The sequence below is a fragment of the Macrobrachium rosenbergii genome, chromosome 51 (genome assembly GCF_040412425.1).
Source record: "Macrobrachium rosenbergii isolate ZJJX-2024 chromosome 51, ASM4041242v1, whole genome shotgun sequence".
Lineage (NCBI taxonomy): Eukaryota > Metazoa > Arthropoda > Malacostraca > Decapoda > Palaemonidae > Macrobrachium > Macrobrachium rosenbergii.
In genome coordinates, this window is record NC_089791.1 from 54704234 (window position 1) to 54730382 (window position 26149).

The 26149-nt window shown below is 35.4% G+C and overlaps 1 protein-coding gene and 1 long non-coding RNA gene across 2 annotated transcripts in view; both read left to right on the forward strand.

The window, feature by feature from the left end:
* LOC136833556 (uncharacterized) overlaps nucleotides 1-2937 on the forward strand; it is a 231930-nt gene extending 228993 nt beyond the window's left edge. The window contains exon 4 of the long non-coding RNA XR_010851504.1: nucleotides 2832-2937. This is a non-coding gene — a long non-coding RNA (uncharacterized lncRNA). The remainder of the gene's footprint in view (nucleotides 1-2831) is intronic.
* A 105-nt stretch (nucleotides 2938-3042) lies between these two features.
* Nucleotides 3043-13621, forward strand: LOC136833056 (CCN family member 2-like). Its single transcript, XM_067094702.1, has 6 exons — nucleotides 3043-3071; nucleotides 3281-3483; nucleotides 3985-4076; nucleotides 5271-5400; nucleotides 9525-9757; nucleotides 10023-13621. Exons 1-6 carry the CDS (start codon nucleotides 3043-3045, stop codon nucleotides 10713-10715), a joined length of 1380 nt encoding a protein of 459 aa, XP_066950803.1. The 3' UTR covers nucleotides 10716-13621.
* Nucleotides 13622-26149: the final 12528 nt, after the last annotated feature.

Below are 26149 nucleotides of genomic sequence, written 5' to 3' on the forward strand. Positions count from 1 at the left end.
TTCTAATTATAAACTTTGAATCTGAAAATAAATTTTTGTATTTAATATTTTAGAAAACAGTGTTTCATTTATTGATCACAGTGAATAGGAATGATTGTGTGTATAAGGCAAAGTGATAAACATGTTTTGTTCTTTTAGTTTTGCTAAAGTGAATTAAGACCAGGAAATAGTTATAGAGTTTTGATGGAGTGATGCCCTTTTACTCTAGAAGATTTCTAGTTTAATTTTGATACCTCACACATATTCTGACTACTTAGTTTGATTTTTCAAGTGATTGATAAATAAGTTTTTTCTTAAGGATCACTGTTACCTTTAGAGTACTCAGTCGATAAATGAATTAATGTTATGAGAGTTCAGGCCATCTGGCGAAAGGTATATTTTTGAATCTTTGAGATTGACGTAAAACCAGGCCATCTTGATACGTATCACGTGACAATATATATATATATATATATATATCTATATATATATATATATATATATATATATATATATATTTGTGTTTGTATAATATATATTTTAATTTAATATATATATTTTATTTTTATATATATACATATGTATATATATGTGCGGTGTGATATGTATATATATATATATATATATATATATGTATATATATACACGTATATATTATATATATCTATATATATGTGTGTGTGTGTGTGTATGTTTGTGTGCGCGTAACACAGTATTATACCTTACTTTATTTATCATTAACTCAATTCATCGAGTATATTCAGTCAAAAGAGAAATGGAACCGTGTTTATCAAGCTTCTGAAAAATGATCTCTTCGCAGACCGGAGCTTCCATCATTTCTTGTCTTCGGAGAAACCATTAATCTTTCCACAAGTGGTTCCGGAATAAACGAGAAAGGAAATGTCCAAGTAAAAAAAGGATAATCCGGAGTTATTCTTGAAATGAGGTTTTAGAAGATGTAGGTAGAAGATTCACTTTCAGACAAGTCGAAGTTAATGTAATTGTTGTATCGGATGCGTTCAGTTTGTATAAACTTTTTTCAATCTTTTTCATGACTAGTTTTTTTGGTACTTCATTCTGCCATAATTCTACTTTTTTTTTAATTTTTTCATTAATTATATTTAACATTCTTTGGTGGGAATTCTTTTACGCAAATAAATGTATTACATCTAAGTTGCATAGTAACCCAGATACCGAAGTCTCTCTCGAGTAGGTACTGGAAAGTGGAGTGGATTGTCCGTAGGTTTTATTTCAATGTGTTCCGAAAGTAAATCTTTGTCGTCAGACCCCGCTAAGTCTGGTAACGCAAAAAGTCGAGAGAACACTGATCTATAACGGTGACCCTGGCTCCTTATATACTGTACAAGGTAGTCTTTCGGGGGCCAGGATGCTTTGCGGTCTCTGATTGGCTGAGAGCAGACGATGGTGATTGTGCACTTCTCTTATAATAATTACATTATCGAAATGGATTTTCGACATTTTTGTTACATATCTATTCATATATCATTTTCTATATAGCTATATATTAATATATATCTGTCTATATATATATATATATATATATATATATATATATATATATATATATATATATATATATATATATATATATATATATATATATATATAATCTGCATAAACATATGATAAATTATAAAATGTGGTGTGTTTAGTATTCATGATTTTATAGTACTTGATTGGTGAGTGGCTTCAGTTGTGTTTTGCAGATTTATGTACTTGATTGGTGATAGTCAGTTGCATTTATTTTGATCCTTGTCAGAACTGAAAGATTTTCTTGTCGAAGAACTGTTTTTGATGTTCTTGTTTTAACATTTCTGGGTTTGTTCACTTGTCACATTTTTGTATTTTCCCTAACAAGAAAATTATAAGCAAGTATTTGTTTTGGTATATTTATAACCCAGATTACTAATAGTACTCTGGGTTCAATTTGAGTTTTAAGAATTTTCTTGAATTTCTTTATAGGAAAAGTTTTAATCTCTTCACAGTACCGGTTATTGGTGTTTTCATATATTACTGGTAATATAAAGTTACCTTAATGTTACATTATTCTACATTTAATGAAGTGATAATTCAGAGAAAGGACATGAGATGTTAGTGAAAAACTGTAGGAGAGGGGACTGGATCCTAAATGGAACGGAGAATGGCTGATTTTACAGATGATACAGTATTCATTGGGGGTGGTGAGGAGAAACGGCAGAAACTAGTGACAGGGTTCGGAAGTGGTTGTAAGAGGAGAAAGGTGGAAAAGATTTTGAGCAAGAGCAAAGTTATAAGGCTACATGGCAACCGAGAAGCGGAAGCGATGGATGTTGAGACAGAATTTTGGAAGCCAGGGTTGGAATATATTAAGAGAGTGCTGAGCTAACTCTCCTTTACTTGAATAAAGTTCGAAAGGTGAATACGAATGAAAGAAAACAGATTAAAAACTATTAACATGAAAATTGAACGACCTCAGTAACCAAGAACCAGGTAAGTGGTGAATGAGCTTTCTTATTTAGGAATATATTAAGGGATTGATGAGCTAACTCTCCTTTACGTAAGTGAAGTTTGGACGTTGAGTATATATATATGTATATATATATATATATATATATATATATATATATATATATATATATATATATATATATACATACATATATATTATATATATAAGAGAATGCTGAGCTAACCCTCCTTTGGAAGTAAGTTTGGACTTCTAATGCAAATGAGAGAAAATAGAATGAAACAATTGACATTAAAATTTGAGGACCTCAGTGTCCAAGAAGCAAGAAAGGGGTGTATTATCTGTAGGTATAAAAAGTAGCTTAAGGTTTCTAATTTTTTTCCAGGAAGATGGTGGTGTTCCGTCTAATGGCCGTCGTGGTGACCGGGTGTTGGGTGGCAGCTGGCGTTGTGGGCATGGCTGGTGGGCAGAGAGCACCTTGTTATCAGTGCAGAGTATTAGTGCTGAAGTTATAGGAATATTGTCCTCTCTCTCTCTCTGTCTCTCTCTCTCTTATCTCTCCTCTACACTCTCTCCTCTCTCTCGCTCAATCATACATGGTAGGAAATATTATCCTTAATAAGATGTGCTCTCTCTCTCTCTCTCTCTCTCTCTCTCTCTCTCTCTCTCTCTCTCTCTCTCTCTCTCTCTCTCTCTTGAAATCTACTCACTCTTGTGATTTCTTTATTCATACTCACGTACCATAAACACGTACGGATCGAACTCTCTTGCTATATACACGTCAGCTCTGAATACAAGTTCGTGCAAACACTAAGTCCCTTATTTCCAGGTCAGGGTCCACTGTGTATACCCTTGCAGCTGTGGTCCCATACCCTCCTGTGGTCCTGGGACCCCAGTCATTCAGGACGGCTGTGGGTGCTGCTGGCAGTGTGCCAGACAAGTAGGCGAGTCCTGTGATGGCGTGGCGCTGTGTGACTCGTCGAGAAGTCTCACTTGTAAATACAACAGCACGGCAGATGCGAAAGGAGAATGTCAAGGTGAGATACTGGCGCCGATTCTGTTTTCCTCTCTTTTATATTTTTCTCTGTTACTTCTTTCAAATGAACATAATATTCTTTGGAAGCCTGAATTTCAAGTCAATGGCTCCTGTGGTTGGCTTGTTCCATATGAATAGGGTTCATCTTCTGAATAATAATAATAATAATAATAATAATAATAATAATAATAATAATAATAATAATAATAATAATTAAATGGTGAGAGTCAGCTGTATATATTTGGGAAGGACAAATGTTAATACGTTAATTTGAAAAAACTTTTGTTTCATGCTTGTTTATCTTAAATGGTAATTAAACCTGATAAATGACTGCAAAATGAGTGCTATGATTATTGATATAACAAGTGTGCAACTTTCATAAAGTGCTATTCTCGATATAGAACATTGCGTCAAACACAATGAGTGCTATGATTATTGATATAACAAGTGTTCATTTTTCAAAAGGTCAGGGGATAATTTTTGCTTTTCATTTCTTCCTCAGAAGTGTTCCAGGCGAAATGTGCAGTTAACAATACCATCTACGAACACGGGGAGACTTTCTCACTAGATTGTCGAACTCAGTGCACATGTCAAGTAAGCTTTTTATTTTTCCCTCTCTTGAAGGTGTAATCTATAAAAAAAATATTATTGCTGTCTCTTCTATGCAGTAGTCAGTATTATAGAGAAAAAATAAAATAATTTCCTGCAAATTATTTTTTCAATAATTACTGTAATATTTTTTTTTTTTTTTTGCATGTGCCCTATTTATTATGATTTTTCTGGGGGAAGACTTTTATTTTTTCTTTCTTTAAACGTAAATATTATAACAATTATTTCTGTCTTTTCTGTGTGCAGTAGTCAGTATCATAGTTTACTATCACTTTTTCTGAATTTCCTTATCACGTTTAGACATGGATTATTCAAAAAATACTTAACATAAAAGTTTTTAAATTTATCCTTAGGCCTTACTTATTATCGTTTTTTCTGATTTTCTTCATCACATTAAAGCATGGTATATTAAAAAGAATTATTATTACAGCCATTTTTTACATTTATCCATATGTCCTATTTATGATCATTGTTTATGAATTTCCTTATCACTTTTAAGCATGGTTTATTAAAAAAATATTCTGCACGAAAATATTAATTTTTTATTATTCTTTAAATAACTGTTTCTTAATGAACATTCAGCGTGCGTTGAGATTTGTTCGTATATCTTTCATTGTAAACGTATGTGATATTAAAATCAGCTGTTATCTTCTTACATACAGACATCCCTTCTCTCTCTCTCTCTCTCTCTCTCTCTCTCTCTCTCTCTCTCTGTCTCATCATCCATCCTTGTTTAACCAGTTTTCTCTCTCTCTCTCTCTCTCTCTCTCTCTCTCTCTCTCTCTCTATTCATGTCCTTGTTAACTGGTATTCTCTCTCTCTCTCTCTCTCTCTATTCATCCCTTCTTAACTCTCTCTCTCTCTCTCTCTCTCTCTCTCTTCTCTCTCTCTATCTCCATGTCCTTCTTAAATGGTGTTTCTTTCTCTCTCTCTCTCTCCTATTCATGTCCTCTCTCTCTTCTCTCTCTCTCTCTCTCTCTTGTGTCCTTCTTAACTATTCTCTCTCTCTCTCTCTCTCTCTCTCCTCTCTCTCTCTCTCTCTCTCTCCTTCATCTTCATGGCCTTGTTAACTAGTATTCTCTCTCTCTCTCTCTCTCTGTCCTTCACGTCCTTGATAACTGGTATTCTCTCTCTCTCTCTCTCGTCCTTGTTAACTGGTATTCTCCATCTTATTTCCAGAACGGAACATACGCCTGCGTCTCCCTGTGCCCTGGAGAGAATCTGCTACCTAGCGAGCAGTGTCTGAATCCCCATCTGGTGTCGGTTCCCGGGCAATGTTGTCGCGAGTGGATGTGCGATACCGCCCCAGGTGAGGATGAGAGCCCTCGCTTTGTACTTTCGTCAGAATCTTCGTTTCAAAGGCTCGGTTTAGAATTCTCTGTGATTTTGGCTCACGAAATTCTCCATGCGTGCTCTCTCTCTCTCTCTCTCTCTCTCTCTCTCTCTCTCTTTTCTTTTCTTTATTCTGGTGTGTTTTAATGGATCTCGCTTTTCAGAATCTTCGGTTGGTTTTTTTACGTTCAGTTTAGATACGCGTGTTTTTCTCTCACGTAATTTCATTTTCTTTTCACTTCTCTTTATTCTGGTGTGTTTTAATGGTTTTCATATTTGGTCGTGTTTCGTTTTTATGGATTTCCTGCCATTTTTGGTCTTTTTATTTTTCGTTTTCTATGCCCAGTTTAGATTTCAGTGTTTGTTCAGGAAATATTCATCATGATTCTTTTTTCTTTTGTCTTTTTTCTGATTTGTTTTAATAGACCCACTGGACTTAAGGGACTCTCTCTTCACATAGGAATTAAGTTATCAGTTTTGGTCATGTTTCGCATTTACGGAATTTTTGCCGTTTTTGTGATTCTTATTTCCCTCTATCGTGGCTTGAATGCTTTCATTTTTCTAAAAAAGATAATTCTCTTACTTTAGAGTATAATATATTATCTGTACATAATTTCCACTTTTACTTCTCTTAGTAATACGAGAATAGTAGTCTTGTTTATATTATATTCATTCTTCGTTTTCCGCCATCTCTACATTCTTTATTTTCTTGCTTCATAGTTCAAAAAATTATGGTAATTCCTCTGAAACTTTATTCTTAAAGTATCTTCATAATTTATTCTTATTTATTGTTTATGCGTTGGTAAATACATTGTCATAATAATGATTGTTTTTCCTCGTAACACGTTAGGTACCTGTTTGGTCGATGCATCCGATCTGCAGTAGAAAAATATGTACATTGCATATTTTCACGTCGAAGATAGAACATTATCTATTATTTCCTCTCTCTCTCTCTCTCTCTCTCTCTCTCTCTCTCTCTCTCTCTCTGCTCTATTATGTAATTTCTTCTCTCTCTCTCTCCCTCTCTCTTCTCTCTCTCCCTCCCTCCCTTCTGTTCTCTCTCTCTTCTGTTATGTGTAATTTCCTCTCTCTCTGTCTCTCTCTCTCTCTCTCTCTCTCTATATCTATATATCTATATATACATATATATATTCTTCTTTTTTAATTTTTCCTCTCTCACTCTCTCTCCGATTATTTAATATCATCTCTTTCTCTTTCTCTGTCCTTGTAATTTTGTTCTACAAGAATGTAAATTATGAAAGGCTCTCTATAGAGAAAGTTGTTTACCATTTTTAATAGAAAACATTGCTTGGCAATAGTTAGTAGAAACTGCATTGATGGTTGTTGTTCTCTTCTGGTTAAGAGATATAACAGCAAAGATTAGACAGAATAATAATAATGGAGATTTCGTCTGAGGATTAATCTGTGACCAGTTTGTTGAAATTATGAACGAAAGTGTCTGAGTGTTTCCTTTTAAATAATAACATTAGGAATCACAAAACCAACTAATCTACATGTACCGGGTTCAACCCTTTGTGCAGGAAATGTAAAGCAATCTACGAATATTCGAATATTCATTTCGTGAGTGATGCGGAATACGAGAGCAGATTAGGTCCGTTGCTTTGTTCAGCCGTCGGCAGTTGATGGATTACCTCCTGGGCTGTAGAGAAATGCGCGTCCTGGAATCACTAAATTTATCCTCGGAAGAAGAGACAAACTGTTTAAGTTAACCCGTTTTTAGCGGATTGTTAGATTAAATTCCCGAGGAATTGTAGGAGGTTGACTGTAAAAGTCTCTCTCTTTCTCTCTCTCTCTCTCTCTCTCTCTCTCTCTCTCTCTCTCTCTCTCTCTCTCTGTATGTGTGTAAGTCTTTCTCTAGTAGTTATTTGATTACTCTTTCTCTCTCTCTCTCTCTCTCTCTCTCTCTCTCTCTCTCTCTCTCTCACATTTGACTTTTATATACTTATAAAATCCATACGTTTTTATTAAACGAGCCTGCCCCTTAGGGCGGTTGTGTTGTCAGAGGACCTAACGCGGTACACTGTAGGCATTACTTAAGATTCTTGGCAGCGCCCCTTCAACCCCTAGCTGCAACCCCTTACATGCATTTTATCGTACTTATTTTCATGGTCTCTTTCTTCCATCTTACTTTCCATCCTCTCGTTATAGAATATACTACTTTCTGTATATTTTCCCTCCTGAATATAATACTTTTTGTATACCTTCCCCTCCTAAATATAATACTTTCTTTATGGTCTCCCTCCATAATATACTACTTTCTGTATATTTTCTCTTCTGAATATACTATTTATATTACTTTCTGTGTATTTTCCCTCCAGAATGTACTACTTACACTACTCTCTGTACATTTTCCATCCTGAATATACAAATTCTAAAACCTTCTGTATATTTTCCCTCCTGAATATGTTACTTATACTATTTTCTGTATATTTTTCCTCCAGGATATACTATTTTGTATATTTTCTCTGATTACACTTCTTTCAGTGTACTTTACGTCCATAATATACTACTTTCTATGTATTTTCCCTAAAGTTATACTACTTTCTGTATATTTTCCCTCCTGCATATACAAATTTCTTTATATATAATTCCCCTTTCACATGCTACTTTCTGTATATTTTCCGTCCTGAATATATAAATTTCTGTGTATTTCCCCCCTTAATATACTACTTCCTGTATATTTTCCCTCCTGAATACACAATTTTCTGTATATTGCCCCTTTAATATACTACTTTCTGCATAGTTTCCCTACTGAATATATTACTTCTAAAACTTTCAGTATATTTTCCCTCCAGAATGTATTATTTATACTACTTTTTGTATATTTTCGCCTCCTGAATATACTACTTATAGAACTTGCTGTATATTTTCCCTCCTAAATATACTACTTATACTACTTTCTATATATAATTCCTCCAGAATATACTACTTTCTGTAAATTTTCCCTCCAGGATATACTACTTTCCGTATATTTTCTCTCCTGAATATACTACTTTCAGTGTATTTTCCGTCCATAATGTACTACTTTCTATTATTTTCCCCTCCAGAATATACTACTTTCTGTATATTTTCCCTCCTGTATATACAAATTTCTGTATATTTCCCCCTTCATGTACTACTTTCTATATATTTTGCGTCCAGAATATACAAATTTCTGTATATTTCCCCCCTTAATATACTATTTCCTGTATATTTTCCCTCCTGAATATACAGTTTCCTGTATATTTCCCCCCTTAATATACTACTTTCTGTATAGTTTCCCTACTGCATATACTAATTCTAAAACTTTCAGTATATTTTCCATCCAGAATGTACTATTTATATTACTTTTGTATATTTTCCCTCCGGTATATACTACTTATATAACCTTATGTATATTTTCTCTCCTAAATACACTGCTTATACTACTTTCTGTATATTTTCCCTCCTGAACATACTACTTATACTACTTTCTGTATATTTTTCCTCCTGAATATACTACTTTCCGTAAATTTTCCCCAGAATATACTACCTTCTGTATACTTTCCCTCCTGAATATACTGCTCCTACTAAGTTAAGTATACCTTAGTCTGACCAGACCACTGAGCTGATTAACAGCTCTCCTAGGGCTGGTCCGAAGGATTGGACTTATTTTACGTGGCTAAGAACCAATTGGTTACTTAGCAATGGGACCTACAGCTTATTGTGGAATCCGAACCACATTATAGCGAGAAAAGAATTTCTATCACCAGAAATAAATTCCTCTAACTCTTCATCAGCCGGCCGGAGACTCGAACTCGGGCCTGGCGAGTTCCAGTCCGCAGCTCTACCCACTCTCCCAACGAAGACTGCTCCTACTACTTTCTGTTTATTTCCCCTACCTAATACACTACTTTCTGTATATTTTCCCTCCCGAATATAATACTTATACTATTTTTGTATATTTTCCCCTTCTGAATATTTCCTGGCTGAAGATTCTACTTTCTGTGTATTTTCCATCCTGAATATAATACTTTCTGCATATTTTCCCCCCACAATATACTATTTTCTGTGTATTTTCCCTACGTAATATAGTACCTTTGGCATTTTTCCCCCCCTCAGACAAAGTTGTGGGACCTCCCCAATGCGACCGACAGTCGGGGCGCTGGTCGGAATGCTCCACGAGATCGTGCGGCGTCGGGATATCGGTCAGATGGTCATCCGACAACGATCAGTGCCGTCTGGTCAACCAGACCCGTCTGTGCCAGGTCAGGGCGTGTCAGAAGCCAGGTCAGGCGGACGACGCGTCTCTCCTGCCGAAGACAGAGAAACCCACGAGGAAACATCATATAAGGGTAAGGCCATTCATCTTATTGTAGTGTGTCTTCTCTCTCTCTCTCTCTCTCTCTCTCTCTCTCTCTCTCTCTCTCTCTCTCTCTCTCTTAAATGATTCTCTCACAGTTAAATTACTGTAAATTCATCGCACTTCGTAAAAATCATTCCTGTTTTATTTATTTATTTTGTCTTTCAATGTTCTCAAGTAGTGTATGATAGAAAATAATGTCTGTTCTATTTATTTAATTATTTATTTATTTATTTTTGTTTAATTATTCCTTGCAGCGAGGACACACATGCAAAGCAACGCTACGCCCCCTGCGGTCAGTTCGACTCAGAGCCGGTTGGTGCATTAGCGAGAAACGGTTCAGGCCCAAGATGTGCGCCGACTGCTCCTTCAAGTGCTGCAGGATCCACGCTTCCACGACGATTTCCGTGGCCTTCCTGTGCCCCCTCCACGCCAACAAGGACCTGCTGTCAGCGACTAGGCCTAAGTTCTCACCAGGGCCTCGCAGAGACTTTGGTTTCAACGAGGTTTACCACCATCCGGGCGCCGCCGGTTCTTACGACGGCGGGCAAGAGGAACAATCTTTCTCTCAGTCCATCGCTGAGGACTCTGTCCTCAAGTATCCTCAGCCTAGGAGGAATTACAAGGACTTTGCCCCTGGATACGAGTACCCGGTGAGTGCTGCGGGCTACCGGAGACAAGCGAAGAAATACAGTAGCTACGTGGATAGGTCTAGTGATTATTACCAGACTGACCCCAACAGGAGCGACAACTTGCTGGAAGACGCCCCGCCGTTCGAGATCGACAACCTCACGGTCGATGACGACATCGAGTACAACCAGATCAAAAACGACAACTACGAAACTGTCCATCACCAGGTCGAATGGATACTGAGGTGCAGGTGCCAGGACACCTGCGAGGACCAGTCGTCATCTGTAGAGCCAACGGCCCAGTCTTTGGCACCCACCTAACGCTTTAGAGGTGCTTAAGTGTAGGCCTATGTGCCCGAGAAAAGTAATGGAGGTAAAAGCGTACCGGCTTCGTTCACATGGAATCTAAGAGGCTAGACAGTTTCCCGTTATCTCTGACGATGGAGAAATGCAATGCCAGAATTTGAGAAATCTCTGAGATGGAAGGAAAGTTGTCACTTTTTAAAGAGATTGAAGGAAAGGTGTTACTTTCTAAAGAGATTGAAGGAAAGGTGTTACTTTCTAAAAGAGAGTGAAGGAAAGGTGTTACTTTCTAAAAAAGGGTGAAGGAAATGTGTTACTTTTTAAAGAGATTGAAGGAAAGGTGTTACTTTTTAAAGAGTGACGGAAAGGTGAAGGAAAGGTGTTACTTTTTAAAGAGTGATGGAAAGGTGTTACTTTCTAAAGAGATTGAAGGAAAGGTGTTACTTTCTAAAGAGATTGAAGGAAAGGTGTTACATTTTAAAGAGAGTGAAGGAAAGGGTTACTTTTTAACGAGATTGAAGGAAAGGCGTTACTTTCTAAACAGAGTTAAGGAAAGGTGTTACTTTCTCAAGAGATTGAAGAAAAGGGTGTTACTTTCTCAAGAGATTGAAGGAAGGTGTTACTTTCTAAAAGAGAGTGAAGGAAATATATGACTTTCCAAAAGAGAGTGAAGGAAAGGTGTTGCTTTCTACAAGAGAGTGAAGGAAAGGTGTTACTTTCTAAAGAGAGTGAAGAAAAGGAGTTACTTTCTAAAGAGAGTGAAGGAATAGTGTTACTTTCTAAAGAGAGTGAAGGAAAGGTGTTACTTTCTAAAGAGAGTGAAGGAAAGGTGTTACTTTCTAAAGAGAGTGAAGGAAAGGTGTTACTTTCTAAAGAGAGTGGAGGGATGTCAGCCTGCCGTTACAATTAGAAGAGAACGAAATCAAATCTTATATATATTTTTCAAAATGCTGAGATAAAAATAATTTTTTTAATTGAGCATCTAAAATTCAAATTGTGTTTACGTGCTTCGAGGAAATACTAAAAATTAATCAGTGTATTTATTTATGATGCTGATATAAAACTAATTTTTTATTGAGCAACTAAAATCCATTCAAACTGGTGGTTAAGTGCTTCGAGAAAATATTGAAAATTAATCTGTTGTAAATTCTGAAAAAAAATATAAGATTCGGTTACCGGGAATCTATGCCTTTGAAAATATTTTCGTAATTGCTAAATAATCTGTGCATCATAATGTACGATTTAAACTTCAGTTTTCAAAATTATTACTACTGTGTCTTGTGAAATCAATAATGGATGCTCTTCACTTTATTTGAAGAGGAACAGAGGAACAGAGAGAGAGAGAATGTCTAAATCGATTAAGATACACTTATGCCTTACGTTGTATATCACTAAGCTTACGAACACTGACAACAGCAACACTACCTAGAGAGTAGAAAATAGTCGATAGCGAAGTTCTTCAAGATATAAAATTAAAATAGGCTGTAGATTTATATCTACAAGAGAAGCCACTACGGATGTGATGATAGAGCGTATGAAGGAGGAATACAAAAGCACCTGGAAAAACTAAGAAATGGTTTGTTTTGTTACTGAAGAATTCAAACAGTTACCAGTGAGACGAAATGGTTTCTTCAAAGGAAGGTTGACGAGCTTAGGAGTTGGTGCAAATGAAAGATATGAAATGCCTTACTACCATAATCTTAGAAATGTATGGAGTCACTTTATTATTACTTTGGGTAGTACTGAAGATAATTGCTTTCTTACCTGCAGTCATCTCTTAATTTGTTCTCTAATGTTCTTATTTTCTTTCTTCACGGAGTAGGTCGTACATTAAATATCCAACGGTCATTATGAAAAGTATAGTGTTTCATTTTATAGTATTTTATAGTATTTTAATATTTATTTGAACGCTTTTATTATTAAACTTCACAAGATGGTAGTGACTTATCCCAACACGGACCTTTGCACAGTGGTGGCCCAGAGGTGTGGGGCAGTTGTTGTGTGGAATAAGAGGACTGGTGTTGACCTTTGAGCTCTGACCAACCAGCCGAGGCCTGGCAGATGATCTGGGCAAGTGGCTGTTGGTGTGGAGGGTGTCATTAATTGCTGTTATTGGTGAGTGACTGGAATTATTGACCCCAAATTTGACGTCGGAGTTTCGTAGATGAACACAGTTCTCATGAGCTACAGAGTACAGGGAGAGTATTTCCTCTTGTGTATACAGCTAGAGGTAGCGTTGCTAAATATATTGGGCCTTTGTTAATTGTAGTCTCGACGTCGGTCTGAAGTTGCTTCAAGGATATCCACAGCTTGATGCATGGGTCTGTAAAAGTTGTCTGAAATCTGAGGGACATTCTCTTTGTCTCAGATCTGAGGAACGTTTGCCTTGTGTGAACTCTGAGGAACGTTCTCCTTGTCTGAAATCTGAGTGATATTCTCCTTGTCTGAAATCTGACTGATATTCTCCTTGACTCAGATCTGAGGAACGTTCTCCTTGTATGAACTGTGAGGAACGTTCTCCTTGTCTGAAATCTGAGGGACATTCTCCTTCGACTTCCTGTAGCTATGCCAGGGCAGCTACTGTCGAATACCTTTCTTTCTTCTGACGCTTCCTGAGAGGTTTAACAGTGTTTCAGTTTCGTCTGTTCAATATCTATTTTTTCCCAGTTGCTTGTTATCACTTCCACAAATATACACTTCACTTCTGGCTGCTCCAGGAGCAAGGGTCACTGCTGCATATGATTGACTTAATCAAAATCAACCAGTCTAGCATCGTTTGCTAGACAGAGAGGGGTTAGGTTAATTAATAACAGAAAAATCCAAATAAAATTATTATACACTAAGAAAAATTGGTTTTTTCCCCAGTGAATACTGGAAATTTAATTTACGACCTAATAATAACTCAAGAAAAAATAAGAAGAAAAGTAGAGAAGAAAGATAATAATTTACATATCATGCAGATGAGACAGTATTTACCTTTATTATTATTATTATTATTATATTATTATTATTATTATTATTATTATTATTATTATTATTATTATTATTATAGTCCATTTGTATTTACGTCTTTTATTTCCAAGAGACAGAAACTGACAGAAAAAATTCCTTGGTGGATGTTAAGTCAAAGAAAGTGTATTAGTATGTTTTGATATATTTTGTTTCCATTATTTTGCAAAATTTAATTGAAGTCTTGTATTTGTCTCTGGTTAGAAAACCCAGTATGCTAAAGATTTTGTTATGAAAACCATGCAGGATATTTTTTCCAAGAATTGAAAACATTTGATAATCGCCTCCATTTAAGGATGTTTGATGTTTACTGTAACACGTTAACAGATTCATGATAGTGGTGCATTATCCTACCGCAGGGAAAGAGCGAGAGAGACACACAGAGACAGAGAGAGAGACAGAGAAACAGAGAGGGTTTGTGACGAAGTACCGTTGCGAAAGCTCTTAAAAATATGTGCCTTCATGATCCATTCACACCCACAAACGTAGTCCCTTGTCAAGCATAGAACATATCATACTGATTGTACTTTATGGTGAATGTGAGACGTGATATGATTGCAAAATAACTTTTTTGTCTGGTTCCTTCGAAATAAAGTATTACTTCTCATTTGAATGTCTGTCAGTTTTGTGGTCCAAAGGACATGTCTGATGTCCTGTCAGAAATGGGGAAGGAAATCGGATGTACGATCAGATTTTTATTAACTCTTTCAGACGAGTTATGAAGATTAAAACTGTGTTATTATTTGAATATGTCAAATGAGAATGAATTCCATAACGTTAAATTTATCTCAATTCCAAATGAAAAAAGAACAATACTGTATAAAGTGAAAGACGATATGCCAATGGGCATTTCTGCAAAAATGTTTGCATTTTCTGAATGCGAAATATACATTGATTTTTATTTTTCATAACTGTCAGTGCTAACATTTGCTCTGTGAAAGTGGAAATTGTTTTACTAGTTCATACATAAATTTTCCAGGGAAAGAAATGTCATCAACATTATTCATTTACAGAAGAGTTTTTGAGCCATGTGGAAGAAATATTTGGGTTTTAAACAGAGAAGTCATTCTCTCAGGAAAATACAATTTTGTCATGCTGTTATGTTATGAATGAAAATCATTTTTGCTTCTTCACTTTACTTATACTGTGTATATATATATAAATATAAATATATATATATATATATATATATATATATATATATATATATATGTATATATATACATATATGTATATATATATATATATATATATACATATATATATTATGTATATAAACATATATAATATATATATATGTATATATACATTTTGTATATATATACACATAATATATATGTATATATATATATATATACATATATGTATATATACATATATGTACATACTCGTATATATATGTATATAATATATATACATATATATATACATATTATAGTATAAAAAACTATAATTGTATTTAATCAGATCGAAAATTGCCATATGAATTCAAAAATTATCTACATTTACTCTATTTGAGAATGTAAGGTATTCAAAGGAATGTATTATGTTATATAAGTGTCAGAAATTCTGGCTAGATTTATATCGTTAGGATGAGAGAGAGAGAGAGAGAGAGAATAATTAGTCCCTGAGAGTATGTAGCGATTGTAAGATGTCATCTATATATACCAAAATGTCCTTGAAAAATATATCCAGGTTTACAAGCCGTGTTTTATTGTCCTCTTTTAGGATTCATGTGTGTATATGTATATATACTGTATATAAATTATATAATATATATATTTGTATATATATATATATATATATATATATATATATATATATATATACAGTAAGTTAAATATACCTTAGTTTTACCAGACCACTGAGCTGGATTAACAGCTCTCTAGGCTGGCCAGAAGGATTAGATTTATTTTACGTGGCTAAGAACCAATTGGTTACTTAGCAATGGACCCAGCTTATTGTGGAATCTGAACCACATTATAGCGAGAAATGAATTTCTATCACCAGAAATAAATTCCTCTAACTTCATCAGCCGGCCAGGGGAATGGAACTCCGGGTCATTGAGTGATAGTCCGAAGCGCAACAGACTCGGCCAACGAATATATATATATATATATATATATATATATATATATATATATATATATATATATATACATATATATATATATACAGTCTATATATATATATGTGTGTGTGTGTGTGTGTGTAAACAGATATATGTAATAAAATTTCCTTTCTCTGGTGCTTGAAGGTTGTTAATTGACTTGTACTAGAGGTCTCTGGTATCGTATGTTTACATTTTCAGTACCCTGAATCCCTACTGACTTCCGACTTCCGATCTTACAAAGTCACTGGTACTCTAGCGTAGCGTAGCTGCAGTGTTGTGGTTGTAGTGTTGAGAGTGTTTGGTGTCATAGAGAACTGGAAACCGAATAAGTGTTTATGAAGGAAAGGTTATTCTACAGTCTTGAAGCCTGATAATGGACAGATGAAGAGAAAAACAGATCGTCCCAGACAGAGGTAAGTGGAACGGTCAGTGTAGGATGTCGGTTTGTTGGTAACTATTTTGTGTAAGAATAAGAAGTATTTGAAGTCAAGGACTTTTCTGTGTGAAAGTTTATTCTAAGTTATGAGTAAAAGAAAAAATGAGGATTTTTCGGCACGAGGTTCATCCTAAGTCGTGAGTAAAAGAACGAATGAGGATATTTCTGCTTGAGGGTTCATCCTAATTTATGAGTTATAGAACGAATGAGGATTTTTCTGCATGAGGGTTCATCCTCGGTCATGAGTTATAGAACGAATGAGGCAGCATTGGTTTTTCCATGCTCTCATCCTCTCTAGGAAAATGACTTACTGGTGACTATTAGTCCTATAACAAGAAAGCTGTGGGATACAGTTTGTTTCTTTATCTGTTGCCCTTCTACTCTTCCATCTGGCTGTCCGTTAGTGTGTCTGTCACGCTTACTCTGCCATGACATCTCCTACGGTACAAGGTATTTCAACCAGTCTTGGCACAGAGTTAGACCAGCATCCCTCACTGTGCCTGTTTGTCTGTCTGCATTGTGTAACTACCTTGTTTTTTCTTTTTTTTTTGCGGAATTCCTTTGCCAAAACGTAAAATGACCATTCCGAATTCCTTGGATTTCTTACAGAACTTTAATTTAGGCTTGTGTATTTACGCAAACAGATAGCGGCTGCTCTTTGCAGCGTCCCTTCGGCCCCTAGCTGCAACCCCTTTCATTCCTTTGACCGTGCTTCCATTCATACTCTTTCCATCTTATTTTCCTCAACCCTCTCCTAACAGTTGTTCCATAGTGCAACTGCGAGGTTTTCCTCCTGTTATACACCTTCAAAAAAACTTTTTGCTTTCAATTTCCCTTCCAGGGCTGAATGACCTCGTCATAGGGCCTAGCGGTTGGCCTTTGGCCTGAATTTCATATTCCATTCAATTCCAGTCAGGTTTGACATGCGCATCTCAGTAATGAAACCCTTTTCAGGTGACGCGAAGGTTAGTTACAGTGTGACCTTGACTATAAGCATCATATTAAAAATAGCTTCCATCGGAATCTTTCGCGTTCCTTACGCACTTATGAAAGTCATTCCTTTTACAAGAGCTGTAATGGTGTCTTTTGCAAGATTGTATTCAAATGGGATGTTTTAAAGAATGGAGACTGTTAGGTCCAGGAAGGACTAGTGATAGATCGATAGAAAAGGAGGGGGTAGGACTGGGGAGGGGAAAGTAGGGAGAAAGGGGGTAGGACCACTCTGAGAGACATCCCCCCAAAAAAAAAAAACTTAATAACTGGAAGACACTAAGCTCATTCATAATCAGGGTAAAACTCGTCAGTATCGAATTCGGATATTTGATGCACGATTATCGGAGGATGATGGATGGACGTTGAATATTTTGACGATTATTAAGAGTTTTCGGTCGTCTGAATTGAAGTTCGAGAGGAAATCCCTTTAAGGAGTTGTTATCATTAACTTTGATCCTAAATCATATCGAGATATATTGAATGAAGGCTGACATGGATTGCAGAGAATTTTTACTCAGGTTATTAAAATGTAAAATATTAGTCATCTTTTAGAAATAATCATGTATACTTCACAAGTGGTCATATGTATGCATACAGACGTTTATGGACGTGTCTAGTGCGAGTATGCATTATTACATACTTGTGTATTCTGATGACTCGCCTTTCAAAATATTCACCTCTTGGCCCTCTGCTGTCATTCACTGAGGCTTGAACGAGTCCTTTCTTGTTCTGTCAATGGAGACTTGAAATATTCAAATTTCATCTCTCAGTCCTTTGCTGTCATTCAGGCTTGAATGAGTCATTTCCTTCTTTTATAACTCATTTCTTTTGAGTCTGCCTTGATGGACAGACTATTGTTCTGATGACTCATCCCTCCAAATATCCATCTCTCTGCACATATAAACAGGAAGGAGAACATCGTTTAAAAATATATATAGACATAAAATTTTATTTTAGAAAAATTATAAGTATTATAACACAATCCACTCTGTTGTAATCAAAAGCACAAGAAAAGTAACTTACAGTAGTGGAACATCACTTAAAAATATAAATAGCTATATAATTTAATTGAAAATGTGCAAGTACATATAAACAAAATCCAATTTACTATAATCAAAAGCCCAAGAAGAGTAACTAACTGCAGAAGAATATTTAAGAATATAAATAGCTATAAGATTTAATTGAAAGTACATAAGTGCATATAAACACAATCCACTTTATTTTAATCAAAAGCCAAAAGGAAAGAATTCCATTAAGGTCCTGTGTCCTTCCATCGAGTGGGTTTGTTATTTTTTCATTTGCAGAGCTTCTGTGTTTTCGTGAATTAAAAAAAAGCAGAATCATTTCCCTCCGAAATGAAAGGGTTTCTCAAAGTTCCTGGGTTTAAAATGGGTGAAAACCAGGTCTATCTTTTAAAATCTAGATGCAAGGAGTGCATTAATACTCAAGGCTAAATGTACGATGCAATGATAATAATAATAATAATGGAGAAACAAAAACACAGTTATGTATGGGTACAAATATATTTGAAAAGGGGAATCGAACAGATTCCCGAAAGCTCTCTATTCGGGGTTATTTTTAGACACATTTATACCCTGACATGACTGTCGTTTTGTTTCTCCATTGCAAGACTCGTGCTACTTTGAGTATTTTCTAATAATAATAATAATAATAATAGTAATAATAATAATACTTTATACCAGCTCTTAATAATATGTCAACTCCTGGCCTAAGTTTACACATATGAAAAAAACACATTGCAAACTCGTGACTGAAACCACCAATTCAGAAGAGTCTGAAGGCAGCTAGTAGCATTTTGTTTATTTTTAGCCACGCCCACTATTTAGCCTTTTACTTTACCCCCATTCCCGTTTCCTTTCTTCCAGCTGGCTACCCAGCTACTCTCCATAGGAGAGTAGTGCCGTCAGTGCACCCCATGCGGTGCACTGTAGGCATCACTGAAGGTTCTTTGCAGCGTCCCTTCGGCCACTAGCTGCAACCCCTTTCATTCCTTTTACTGTACCCCCGTTCATATTCCCTTTCTTCCATCTCACTCTCCACCCTCTCCTAACAATTGATTCACAGTGCAACCGCGAGGTTTTCCTCCTGTTACACCTTTCAAACTTGCTTACTGTCGATTTCAGTTTCAGCGTTGAATGACCTCAGAGGTCCTAGCGCTTGGTCTTTTGTCCAAAATTCTGTATTCTGTTCTTCTGTTCTGTCCAACAACTCCAACTCCCTATTTTCACGGTCTTGAGTGCTGAATGGCTAAAAGTGTCCCAGTGCTTTGATTTACAGCAAAATTTCCATAAGAAGTTATCCCACATTATATCCGGGTCGCCATCATATTCTGTAAGAATGATTTTTAATTTTTGAAAACCCTCGTCAAATCTTTCTCGAAGTTATTCCGTCAGTTTTAAAGTGCTGGCTTTGACACTCAGAAACGGAGAGAGAGAGAGAGAGAGAGAGAGAGAGAGAGAGAGAGAGAGAGAGAGAGAGAGAGAGAGAGACTCATTTCACCAAGCTCTTAGCGAGCAAAACATTTTCATTACGGGAGAACATTGTGTCAGCTTTTATTATGTCAACTGGAGAGAGAGGGAGAGAGAGGCACTCATTTTCAACACGCTTTTCGCGAGCAAAACATTTTCATTACGAGAGAACATTATCTCAGCCTTTGTCATCTCTCTCTTGGAGAGAGAGATAGAGAGCTTCAATTTCAAGTTGATCGTACCTGAGATGGGCTTGTTCCATATGAATAGGGTTCATCTTCCAAATAATAATAATAATAATTAGTATCAGTATTCGCTAAATTGCTAAATGCACTTCCCTTGTAACCAAGAGCATGTTATTGATCCGTGATACTTCGTTTGTGGGTCGATAGAAGATAAATACAATTAAATCCCTAATAAGTTAGATTTGATAAGTGGATTTACCTTTCGTATGTTTTTTTAACTTTGATGAGTATTGTCTCTCCCTGGAAATAGTGAAGTCTAATGCAATTACCAAAACAACAGGAAAACAGAACGTCCAACTCCTCATATCCGTCTCTTGTGCCAGTTATGGCTCTGAATAGCTAAATTTGACTGAATTTCCTTTCTAATTTCTTTTCAAATAATCGTAAACCACATCCGATTTTTTTATTTTATCAAAGTCATTTCCTATCTGTATCAGTAATCATGATATTAGGTGTAAAACAGCAGATATTCGAAAATCATTTGTTCGAGCCAAAGGGAGTTCGAATCACCATTTCTCATTTGTCCTGCATTCCAGAGAGCTGTTTCAGAACACTTGCCTTCAAAAGCAGTACTGCCTTGTCGCAACTGTCTGAACAAGAACTCACATTATTATTATTATTATTATTATTATTATTATTATTATTATTATTATTATTATTATCCAGAAGATGAACCCTATTCATTTGGAACAAGCCCACCTCAAGGGTCACTGACGTGAGATTCAAGCTTTCAAAGAATATGTTTATTCATTAGAAAAAGAAAAATCAATTAACAAATGACTAAATAGATAGATAAAAATATAGGTAAATTATAATATACAAGGAAAGTTGCTTTAGGGTAGAGAAATGCATTGCATCTTCGTTTGAACTTTTGCGGTTCCAAGAAGTTCCAAAAAGTTCCAAAAGTTATGTTGGCTTTAGTCTGCTCTTGAGTGGCAGCGGTAGTCTTGTGTTGATATTCTGTGTCTTAAGAATTTCTCGATTTTCTCAGTGTTTAAAGATGAGAACATCAAAAGAAAAGGGTAGGACGAAGTGTAATGATCTGAGATAAAACGATTTCAAGGACTCCTAGACCCAAGTATGCCTATGTTTAGAACAGGAAGTTGGTAGCCACTACTCTGAAAACCCCCAACCGTCGCTTTCCCTGGCTGGTGGTGAGTGTTAGAAATATATGTATCATTTTTTCCCACTTGATTGTTACCAATAGCATCAAAGAACCAGCATGAGAATCATTTTGGTAAGAATAACAGACCTGACCTAGAAAGTTGCTCGAACGAACAGTTAACAAACTGTTGCGGAATCAGAGTCTGAGCATCGGCTTCCGAACAACTGACCAATCATTAGACCAATTGTTTTGTTCGGCCTCTAAAGCTCTCGGAAGAGTAATTGGTCATGTCAATCCCAGTTTTACAGTTGCTTGCAACAGACACCAACAATGAAATCCTCCTCTCCTTGTGGGAGGGAGGTTTTGTGGGGGATGAACCTCTTAACTTCTGAAAATGTACGTTTCAATCGAAAGGATGATTGACAGTTGTTATTTGAAGTCATTCCTTGTGCCTCTCAGCAGAGAGAACTTTTTAGCAACTTTTAGCAAATACTTCATATTTAGTCAGTGTGGCAAGGCTTGTATTTTGTTATGCAGTGTGCATGGCTGGATGTGAGTATGCACATACATACGTATGTGGTAATGAATAGCTATTTGTTAAATCCAAAAAGTTAAAGCGAAGATACAGGTAATTACTACTATAATACTATTCTCCTTTTTATTTTATTTATTAATTAATTTATTTATTTTTCTTTTCAAATAAGTGAGATCTCTTTCTGTATTTTCCTTTACATCCTCTTACTTCTTCCTAAAGAAACACCATATTCTTTGGAAGCTTGAATTTCAAGCTAGTAGCCCGTTTGGTGGGAGTGTTTCATATGAATAGGGTTCATCTGAATAATAATAATAATAATAATAATAATAATAATAATAATAATAATAATAATAATAATAATAATAATAATAATAATAATAAACAAATAAAAAATTTCGTAACATAAGACGTTTAAAAATTTGGCAAATGGACAGAATACTAAAACATTCTAAAAACTTGTATGTAGAAGGTAAGGGGAACGTTTATGTTTGGATATTAGGTGTGAATTTTCTAAGTTTTTCCTTGTATTCCTTGAGTCCTTGAGTTTTGCATCCAGCTCTAAACTCGTAATGTTTGTAAATGTTGATGGTTTAAACCTATGATGAAATAGATATATAGTTTAATAATTATTTTTACCCTGAAATTTCCATGGAGTTATCATTAGAAAATTATACTTATTATAAATAAATACATATACTTATATATAAATATATATATACATATATATATTTATATTATATATATATATATATATATATATATATATATACAAATAAATAGGTAAACTGTTTACCAAATTCATTACCTAGAAACTGCGTCAATTTCTTGTAGAAAAAAAAATAGATGCAACATTCCAGCCTATAAGTATTGCAGTCAAAGTAAAATTTTAAAAATGTACTGTTTGTATTAAGCTAATTCTTAAATAAATCACAATTAGATTTCAAACAAAACAAAAAAAAGTTTTCTATGAAAACCATTGTAATGTAATGGTTTAATGGAGCCAAATGACAAAGCAATGAGCGCCCCTTTGTCTTCGGTCATAAAATGAGTTGTAATTATTGTGTATTTCCCAAAATATACCAAAACAGTTAGGTAACTGTCTCATCTGTAAAAAAAAAAAAAAGCTTTTGTGTTACTAATCTCTCTCTCTCTCTCTCTCTCTCTCTCTCTCTCTCTCTCTCTCTCTCTCTCTCTCTAAACCTTTCCAGTCACAATAAACTTTCTCTCTCTCTCTCTCTCTCTCTCTCTCTCTCTCTCTCCTCTCTCTCTCTCTCTCTCAATGAGTTGGCCACAATAATAAAGCCACCATCTCTCTCTCTCATTGTGAGGCCACATTAAATATCTCTCTCTCTCTCTCTCTCTCTCTCTCTCTCTCTCTCTCTCTCTCTCTCTCTCTCTCTCTCTCTACTCCTGTCAAAACAGCAGGAGGTACATTGTGTCTTACTGTCTCTCTCTCTCTCTCTCAGTCTCTCTCTTCTCTCTCTAATCTCTCTCTCTCTCTCTCTCAAACCATTAGAGGCCAATTATAATAATTACTATCTCTCTCTCTCTCTCTCTCTCTCTCTCTCTCTCTCTCTCTCTCTCTCTCTCTCTCTCTCTCTCTCTCAAAACCTATTACCATTCTCTCTCTCTCTCTCTCTCTCTCTCTCTCTCTCTCAAGCAGAAATATATGACTACAAGTTCTTGATGTCAGGGATCAACCGTCTCCTCCTATAACACCTGCATCAGTCACCTCAGAGACAAGAATCATCATTAACAGGAATGACGTAATGACGTAACCCCTCTGTTCGAACAAGATCACGATTGGTCTCAGTTTCTACCTTTATCCTCTTTTTACTTGCCAGAGAAGAAGCCGAAGTCAAGACCAAAGCCACTTTTGGAACGTTCGATTTGGAAAAGTGACGTAACCCCTCTGTTCGGACACGATCACGCTTTCACTCAATTTCTACCTTTAACCTCTGAGAAGAAACCGAAGCCAAGACCCAAAGTCACTTTTCGAACGTTCGATTTCGAAAGGTGAAAACTCGTCCGAAACGTTTTATTCTTTAACGTAGTAGTTTTCTAACATTTTTTTAAACCTTTCATTCTTTAACGTAGCAGCTTTCATACCCTTTTTAATAATTTGTACGGAGTCTTCGTCAGTACCACTGGTGTCTGTTTCTCGACAATCGTTCTGCGAGTGCATTTGGTGATCTAAAGGAAACCAAAGTCGGAGCCATATCCGGCATATCGAAGTCATTGCCTGCTTTTAATGTTCCTATTATAGTGTTCTCTTTTGGGTTCGCTACACATCGAAAGCTCAAGATTCAGTGATTTTCTCTCGAGCTCGGATGGCGTAGGTGATTATTTTTAATGGTTAATGATTATATTTTTTGTGTAGTTTTAATAAGATTTGTTTTCGAATCTCCCAGACATGAAAAACTTGTAGTCATATATTTTTTGAGAGAGAGAGAGAGAGAGAGAGAGAGGAGAATTTGAATCATATAAAAGAATTATTAAAGGGTATCAGCACACACACACACACACACATTATTTATATATATATATATATATATATATATTATATATATATATATCCTTCGTATTCTCCAGTGGTTAACAAACTCACTGTGCTTCCAGCAGTGAAAAGTGCTGATAATTCTTTAAATATGATTCTCTCTCTCTTCTCTCTCTCTCTCTCTCTCTCTCTCTCTCTCTCCTCTCTCTCAAAGCAAAAATATATAAGTTCTTGATGTCAGGAGGTGATAAAGTTGCTATATGCATATAAAGGACCTAATATTGAGACAGTCACCAAAACAAAATAAATAATCCTGGGTTGAATAGATTCGAAACAAAAATTTTATTAAAAACTACACAAAAATAATCATTAACGACTAAAAATAGTCACCATGTTCTTAAATTTATATAGTCTTGCCATCCGAGCTCGAGAGAAAATCACTGGAATCTTTGAGCTGATGTGTAACAGGATGAACCCAAAAGAGAAAAGACTTATAATAGAACGTTACATTCTAGCAAAGCCTCAATACGAGACTTCGATATGCCGGATATGTCGACTTTGGTTTTAATAAAACTACACAAAAATAATTAGCTCACCAAATGCACTCGCAGAACGATTGTCGAGAAACATATCAAATGCACTCATAGAACGATTATATATATATATATATATAAATATATATATATATATATATAATATATATATATATATATATATATATATATATATATGTTTAGATGCGATGTCACAAATATCGTTTATTATAGCAGGTTATTCCCAAGATATAGTGAATTCGTTATTTTACGATATTTGTTGTTTAAATCTCATCAGTAAAGCATTTGTATGTATGTATGTATGTATGTATGTATGTATATATATATATATATATATATATATATATATATATATATATGTATGTGTGTGTGTGTGTGTATGCGTGCGTGTGTGTGTGCATGTATGTATGTACGAGTGTATTTATGTAATCATATGCTTGTTCCAACTCCATATTCAGTAGGAAAGTTAAATTTTGAAGTAGAAAGTTGAATATAATACAGCTATCCATTGATATGAACGAAGGACTTCCTCTCTAAGACCAGGTCCTTTTGTCCATTCTCAAAAGAGACGTAGTCTGTACCTCAATCCTTTTATCTATGCCGCCAATCCTTCTTCGCCCATTGGTAGGATACTGTCCAGTCCTCTGCAGGACCCTGATGAACTTCCAACTTGTAGCGCTTCTTAAGGCTGCTCTTTGTGCGCCTTGCTCCATTTACTTTCCAAAAGACTTTGCAAACCGAAGCCCTTGTCTCTCGTAGGAAGCCTTCGCCATCCCACATCCTTGCAAGGGGAGTCAGCTGACGGCTGGCTGGTTCGTCAGACGGAAAGGAATCAATATCGAAGGAGGGGATGAAGGTGTTTAAAAGCTCATCAGTGTCCTGCACTCGACTGGACAGTATCCTACCAATGGGCGAAGAAGGATTGGCGGCAGAGATAAGAGGATTGAGGTACAGACTACTCTTCTTTTGTAAACGGACAAAAGGACCTGGTACTGCAGAAGTCCTTCGTTCATATCGAAGGATGGGTGCACATTTTCCTCCGTATTTCTCGTAGGAAATCTGAGAAACACAAGAGGAATAATAATAATAATAATAATAATTATTATTATTATTATTATTATTATTATTATTATTATTTAATATTTATTTGTTAATATTTCCGTTTTTCTAATAACTGATCTCCTCTTTCTATATTTCCCTTTTTCGAATGAATACCATATTCTTTGGAAGCTTGAATCCCAAGTTAGTGGCCCCTATGGTGGGCTTGTGCCATATGAATAAGGTTCACCTTCTGAATAATAATAATAATAACACACACACAATAATAATAATAATAATAATAATAATAATAATAATATACGAAGGGAAGAAGATCCTCTTTGCAGAAAGTTTTGTTGAATGAAATGGCTGCATTTTGAATTGATTTTTATACTGAGTTTTCTCGAAAATAATTCAGCACATCAGTATTAGCCAATA